Source organism: Myotis davidii, unplaced genomic scaffold (assembly GCF_000327345.1).
Source record: "Myotis davidii unplaced genomic scaffold, ASM32734v1 scaffold2152, whole genome shotgun sequence".
In the NCBI taxonomy this organism is placed as follows: domain Eukaryota; kingdom Metazoa; phylum Chordata; class Mammalia; order Chiroptera; family Vespertilionidae; genus Myotis; species Myotis davidii.
Genome location: NW_006283542.1, coordinates 88,652 through 95,752, shown reverse-complemented (window position 1 = coordinate 95,752; position 7,101 = coordinate 88,652). Strand labels below are relative to the sequence as shown.

Sequence of the window (7,101 nt, the reverse complement as noted above, 5' to 3'; positions counted from 1 at the left end):
GCCTTTGGGGGCGGCCACCTGGGAGGAGAGAGGCAGGTCCCAGCTGCGTGGTGCAGGCTCCCCAGCCGGGCCCCTTGGGCGTCTCACCAGCTTCTTGAACACCCTGAGCCTAGAGCCCAGGCAGCATCCTCCCCGCTGTGCTCATGTCCCACCAGAACCCCAAGGGTGTCCTGCTGGACTCCTCCTTCTCACCCCACCAAGTCCTACCTGCAAGGACCCTCCGGCCCATCCTCCCCTCCACTCCACCGTCAAGGCCACCAGAGCCACCGTCATCTCGTATTTCAATGGCTCACAGCCGCCCAGTGGTCTCCCCACTTCAGCTCCTGCCATTTCCCCAGTTTTCTCCATCGAGAACCCAGAGGCGCCCTGGCGGTGTGTTCAGTGGTTAGAGCACCGGCCCGTGCATCGAAGGGTCATGGGTTCGATGCCCAGGTCGTGGGTTTGATTCCCCGTCAAGAGCACGTACATAGGTTGCAGGTTTGATCCCCAACCCCAGTCAGGGCGTGTGCAGGAGGCAACTAATTAACATGTCTCTCTCACATCAATGTTTCTCTCTCTCCCCCTCCCTCCCTTCCACTCTCTCTAAAAAATTAATGGATGCCGAAACCGGTTTGGCTCAGTGGATAGAGCGTCGGCCTGCGGACTGAAAGGTCCCAGGTTCGATTCTGGTCAAGGGCATGTACCTGGGTTGCGGGCACATCCCCAGTAGGAGATGTGCAGGAAGCAGCTAATCGATGTTTCTCTCTCATCGATGTTTCTGACTCTCTCTCTCTCTCTCCCTTCCTCTCTGTAAAAAATCAATAAAATATATTTAAAAAAAAAAATTAATGGAAAAAATATCCTCTGGGGAGGATTAACAAAAAAAAGAAAGGGAGAGAGAAACCAGATGACCTGTGCCGCCCAGGGCCAGGCACACAGTTGGGGCTCAGCAAGGACCTGCCCTGTGAGGAGAGGTTTGCCCTGCCCCGCCCCCACCTTGGCCTGTGTGGCAGAGCGGCCTTTGAAGCAGGTGCTTTTCAAACCGGATTGTGACCATGTATTGATCATGAAGTCTCTGTCGAGGGCTGGCATTAAGAGAAACAGAATAGCCCTGGCCAGTGTGGTCAGTTGGTTGGGCGCCGTCTGTGTACCAAAAGGTCGCCGGTTTGATTCCTGGTCAGGACACAGGCCTGGGTTTTGGGCTCGATCCCTGGCAGGGGGTGTGCAAGAGGCTCCTGATTGATGTTTTACTCTCACATCGATGCTTCTCTCGCTCTCTTCCCTTCCTCTCTCACTAAAAATCAATTAAAAAAAAATAAGAATAGAAAATGCCCCAGTATAGTGTACAGAGTGAAGGTGAGTACTGTCCACCGAACCTCACGCTGCAGTGGTATTTATATTTACATGTGAACATATGTGTGTACTTACAATGCCCTTGGGGGTATCATCAAATGTGTTTCTCACTGTGGGTGATGATACGACGGAGAAACCCTCATTCAGGCCCAAGGAGCAGCGACGAGTCAGCTGTCCCTGTGTCAGGGCGGGTCTGAGTGAGAGGGTGAGAGCGCGGCCCGTCACCCACCTGCGAATTCTAACCCCGTCTGTCCCTGGAGACCTGGGACCCCGGGCAAGGCCTTGCCCCTCTCCAGGCCCCGGTGATCCCCAGCCAGCCTGTGCGAGGGTTGGTGCCGTGGCCCCGACCCCTGACCCTGTCCCTTCCCCTCCTGGCTGCACAGATCCGAGTGAAGCCAGACAAGACGGGTGTGGTCACCGATGGCGTGAAGCACTCCATGAACCCCTTCTGCGAGATCGCCGTGGAGGAGGCCGTGCGGCTCAAGGAGAAGAAACTGGTGAAGGAGGTCATTGCTGTCAGCTGCGGGCCCAGCCAGTGCCAGGTGCCAGGGCCCGGGAGGGGTGCTCGGCCCAGACTCCTGGGTCTCAGGGAGGAAGGGTGGGGGCCTGGACCCCTGAGTCTGAGGGAGGAGGGGCTGGGGGCTGGACTCCTGGGTCTGAGGGAGGAGGGGCTGGGGACATGGACTCCTGGGTCCGAGGGAGGAGGGGCTGGGGATCAGGCTCCTGGATCCCCCTGGTGCAAGAAGCCAAGTCAAGCCCCTTCTCTCCTCCCAGGAGACCCTCCGCACTGCCCTGGCCATGGGCGCAGACCGAGGCATCCACGTGGAGGTGCCGGCTGCAGAGGCCGAGCGCCTGGGTCCCCTGCAGGTGGCCCGGGTCCTGGCCAAGCTGGCAGAGAAGGAGAAGGTGGGCCTGGTGCTGCTGGGCAAGCAGGTGGGTGTTCCAGCCCCTCCCCCGTCCCCGTGTACCTGACTGGGAGTGGGGAGGCCTGAGGTGGGAGGCAGGTGACTCAGGCCCGGGTTCATGGGTCCCAGGCCCAGCAGCCTGCGACTGGGCTCTCCCTGCTGCAGAGTTTGAGCAGGAAGGGCAGGGTCACTGTGGGCCTCAGAAGGTCTCCGTAGGGTCCTATGAGGTGGGATCGGAACGCTGGAGGCCTGGGCCACGGCCCATGGGACAGAGCAGAGACAGATGTGCTAGAGGGACAGGGCCTGTAGGGAGGAGGGAGGAGGGAGGAGGGAGGGACTGTGCATGGTTGACTTGGAGGGTGGGGCATTCACATGGGTTCTGACTGAGGCCTGGGCTTGAACAGAGACCTGAGGCCTTCGAGGGCACCCAGGAGCCTTGGGGGCTCTGTGAGCACAGGGCGGGGACGGGGGGGGGGCGGCAGCTGTGGTGCAAAGAAACCCCATGAGGAATGGCCTGGAAGGGGAGAGACTGAAGGCCAGGGATTTGGGGGTGGGGGGGCTCTGGGGTGAGAACTCAACTAGAACCTTCCCCAGCACACGGCATCCCAGGAGACCCTTCCTCAGGGTCAGCCTCCCCACCCCATCCCATCAGGACAGACATGGTGCTCACCCAGGGGAAGGGTCGAGGGGGGCCTTCAGAAGAGCCTCAGACAGACAGGAGCCGGACGGGGAGAGCATGAGGCTGAGAAGGAAGGTCAGAGACAGCGAGGTGAGGCAGTCACAGAGACCCACGGGAGGCTCAGAGGTAGAGCTGGGGTCCGCCAGGGGGGAGACCAGCATTCCAGAGGGCCGGCTCAGCCTGGGGCGAGGGGAAACTGATGGGTCCAGTTCGGTTACTGGGTGTCCTGCCCAAGCCAGGCAGTCGAGAGCAGAGAGAGATGACAGCAGGGGAGTCAGAGTACAAATCGGGAAACTGAGGCAGGAGGTCTCACCAGAGAAGAGGCCAAAAAGGCACGGTCTGGGTGGGGCTGGGTGGGGCTGGTGGGGCTCGGGTGTCACACCGGCTCCCCAGGTAACGGGTGCTGGCGGCATGGCCTATTGAAGCTTCCTGCCTCCGCTGGTGGGGCTCAGACTCGATGCCCTGCTTGTCCTGCGTGTCAGGGACAGCTCCTGGGGCCCGGGCCTCCTGCTGGGGACCTGCCAGATGAACTGGCCAGGACGCTCTTTGCTGTGGGTGGCAGAATCACAGCTCAGACCGGCTTAAGCCAAAAAAGTGACCTTATTAGCTCACGTGAGGAGAGCTTCAGGCACAGCGTGATCCAGGTCAACCTGTGCCCCAGACTCCGCTCCTCTGTCTTGGCATCACTCTGTGTTGGCTTCACTCTCTGCACCTCCAGGCTTACCGCCCGCCAACCCAGTGACCCCGGCAGAAACGAGAGCCTCTTTCCCACGGGCTCCAGCAAAACTCTCAGGGCTGACTCTCCATTGGTCCAGCTGGAGTCATGCGTTCATCCCGGAGCCAATCACTGGAGTCAGGGACAGAATGTTCTCATTGGCCCAGATCCTATTCATTCAGCTCCCCAGTGTGGCCCTCCCAGGGCCTGGCGCACAGGAGGGTTCTGTGAATATTTAGGCGGGGCCTTGGGGATACCAGGCACCCCTGTCTCTGGGCCCAGTTGAGGGGATGGGATCACTCTAGATCTGGAATCAGCAAACTGTGGCCTATGGAGACGACAATTTGGTAAATAAAGTTTTATTGGCACACCCACACATCCATTCGTTTATACGGACCCGCGATGTCTATGGCTACTCAGACACTACAGCGGCGGAGCTGAGGCGCTGGGACAGAGAACACGGGATGTTACCGACCCCTGTTGCAGACAAAGGCCCCGATAGTGCGTGAGAAGCCCCCTTGTCATACAATCTTCTCTTTTCCCACCCAGGCCATTGATGACGACTGTAACCAGACGGGGCAGATGACTGCTGGATTTCTGGACTGGCCACAGGTGGGTGAGGCTGGGGTGGGGAGCGCCTGCTGTGGGCCCGGCCCCGGGGGGGGGGGGGGCGGTCAGAGCATGGTCACCCTTGTCCCTGCCCTTTCAGGGGGAGGCAGAGGTAAAGTAGGACAGCTGCTCCCGCGGGCAGGCAGGGGGAGTGCCCAGCCAGGACACCTGGCTTCGTCTGCTCCTCAACCACACCAACTCGTCCCTGCTCAGGGCCTTCGCACTTGCTGTTCCCTCCGCCTGGAACGTGGCCCCCTGAGATTATCTGTGTTTTTCACTCCCCGCTTCAGTCGAGAGCTCTCAGATATCACCTCTTCCGAGAGGCCTTCCTTGCCCATTCTCTATGAGATACTCATGCCCCCTCCAAATTCCAGATTCCCCAGTCTCTGCCTCTGCCAGTCCAACAGAAATGCAAGCCACAGACACAATTTAAAATTTTTCATAGCCACATTAAAAAAGTGCAAAGAGCCCTGGCCAGTGTGTGCAGTAGATAGAGCGTCGGCCTGTAGACTGAAGGGTCCTGGGTTAGATTCAGATCAAGGGCACATCCCCGGGTTGTGAGCTCGATCCCCAGTAGGGGGCATGCAGGAGACAGCCAATCAATGATTCTCTCTCATCATTGATGTTTCTATCTCTCCCTCTCCCTTCCTCTCTGAAGTCAATAAAGATATGTTAAAAAAAAGTTCAAAGAAGCTGGCGAAGTTCATTTTAAAGATATTGTATTTAACCCAATATATCTTAAATGTCATTTCAACATGTAATCAATATAAAAAATATTGAAATATTTTGGATTCTTTTTAAAAACTTTTCCATTTCTATATTTTTATTTTACTTTTTAATTACAGTTCATATTCGGTATTATTTTGTATTAGTTTCAAGTGTACAGCATAGTGGTTAGATAATCATATACTTTACAAAGTGATCCCCCTGATATTTCAAGTACCCACCTGACATCATACAGTTATTACAATACTAGAGGCCCCGTGCACGAAATTTGGGCATTGGAGGGGGGAGTCCCTCAGCCCGGCCTGCACCCTCTTGCAGATTGGGACCCCTCAGGGGGTTGGGCCTAAGCTGGCAGTCAGACATCCCTCTTACAGTCGGGGGCTCTCGCAGTCTGGGACCCCTCGCTCCTTACCACCTGCCTGCAGTGGAGGTGGGAGAGGCTCCTGCCACCACTGCTGCATTCGCCAGTCATAAGCCCAGCTTCTGGCTGAACGGCTCTCCCCCTGCGTTGAGCGTCTGCCCCCTGTGGTCAGTGCACATCATGGTGACCGGTTGTTCCGCAGTTTGGTCGATTTGCATATTAGGGTTTTATTATATAGGATTGATTTCAGAGAGGAAGGGAGAGGGAGAGTTAGAAACATTAATGGTGAGAGAGAATCAATGATTGGCTGCCTCCTGCACACCCCCTATTGGGGATTGAGCCTGCAACCCAGGCATGTGCCCTGACCAGAATCGAACAGGTGACTTCCGGTTCATGGGTTGACACTCAACCACTGAGCCATGCCTGCTGCCCGGATCCACCCCCCTGTATTTGAACTTGATGTCTATAGATCACCTTGCAGGATGCTTCCTCTTCTGTTGTCATTCATTCGTGCCTCTGCTGCACTCCGCGGAGTGGCCCGTGGAGGACTGCTCGGGGCCTGCCCTGAATTAATCTGCCCATTCCCCTTACGCTGTCTCTCCCCAGGGCACCTTTGCCTCCCAGTTGACTCTGGAAGGGGACAAGTTGAAAGTGGAGCGGGAGATTGATGGGGGCCTGGAGACCGTGCGCCTGAAGATGCCTGCCGTGGTGACCGCTGACCTGCGGCTCAATGAGCCCCGATATGCCACGTTGCCAAACATCATGGTGAGCACCTGGCAGAGGGTTCACGGGGGCCTGGGGATGGGTGAGTGCTATAGGCCCTGTGCCTCCCTGGTGTTCAGATGGGAGGAGACAGGATCCAAGGGACATCTCATCCAAAAGAAGGGATCACTGGCCATTTGGCTAACAGAGAGAGTCCACTGGGTCCTCTGTGCCAAGAATGAGAGCGCTCATGGGGCTGTTGGCTAACAGAAAGGGCTTGCTGTTTATCTCAGCCAATAAAAGGCTTGGTCAGACAATCAAGAGGGTTCCCCTTGTCATTACAACCAATAGGAACAGTTCATTCCGGAATCCTAGCCAAATGAGGAGGCTTTATTGGGTCATCTCAGCTAGCAGGGAGAGTTCAGGGGGTCATCTTGGCAGGTAGGATGGGCTCAATGAGTCATCTTAGCCAATAGGGAGATTTCAGTGGGTCATCTCATCCAGTAAGATGGGTTCATTGAGTCATGTCAGCCAATAGGGTGAGTTTAATGGATCAGTTTGGCCAAAAGTCCAATGCGTTATTACTGCCAGAGGGTGAGTTTGCCAGTTCATATGAGACAGTGGAGGCTGTTGACTTTAGAAGGACTCCCGTAATAGGAGGGCTTCCCAGGTCATCCCAGTCAACAGGAGATGTCTGCACCAGGTGTGGCCCTGTAAGAGGTCACATGTGTCCTGGCCAGGGGCAAGTCCAGAAGGGTTTAGCCAATGGGAGTCGTTCAGCGGATGTGGCACCCATGGGGGCTGCAGGAGGGTGGGCAGGGGGCTCGGCAGCTTTGTGATCTGTGGCTTCCTGCACGTAGAAAGCCAAGAAGAAGAAGATCGAGGTGCTCAAGGCCGGGGACCTGGGCGTGGACCTGACCTCCAAGCTCACTGTGGTGAGTGTGGAGGACCCGCCCCAGCGCACGGCTGGCGTCAAGGTGGAGACCACGGAGGACCTGGTGGCCAAGCTGAAGGAGATCGGACGGATTTGAGCCCCGTCCGTGAAACTTGGCAATAAAACTATGACTCTCGC

General features: G+C 56.8%; 1 protein-coding gene across 1 annotated transcript in view; it reads left to right on the top strand.

The window, feature by feature from the left end:
* ETFB (electron transfer flavoprotein beta subunit) overlaps positions 1–7,101 on the top strand; it is a 15,715-nt gene extending 8,614 nt beyond the window's left edge. The window contains exons 2-6 of the mRNA XM_006753698.2: positions 1,716–1,874; positions 2,107–2,265; positions 4,181–4,243; positions 5,934–6,092; positions 6,890–7,101. Coding sequence (XP_006753761.1) covers positions 1,716–1,874; positions 2,107–2,265; positions 4,181–4,243; positions 5,934–6,092; positions 6,890–7,060 — 711 coding nt within the window. The 3' untranslated portion in view covers positions 7,061–7,101. The remainder of the gene's footprint in view (positions 1–1,715; positions 1,875–2,106; positions 2,266–4,180; positions 4,244–5,933; positions 6,093–6,889) is intronic.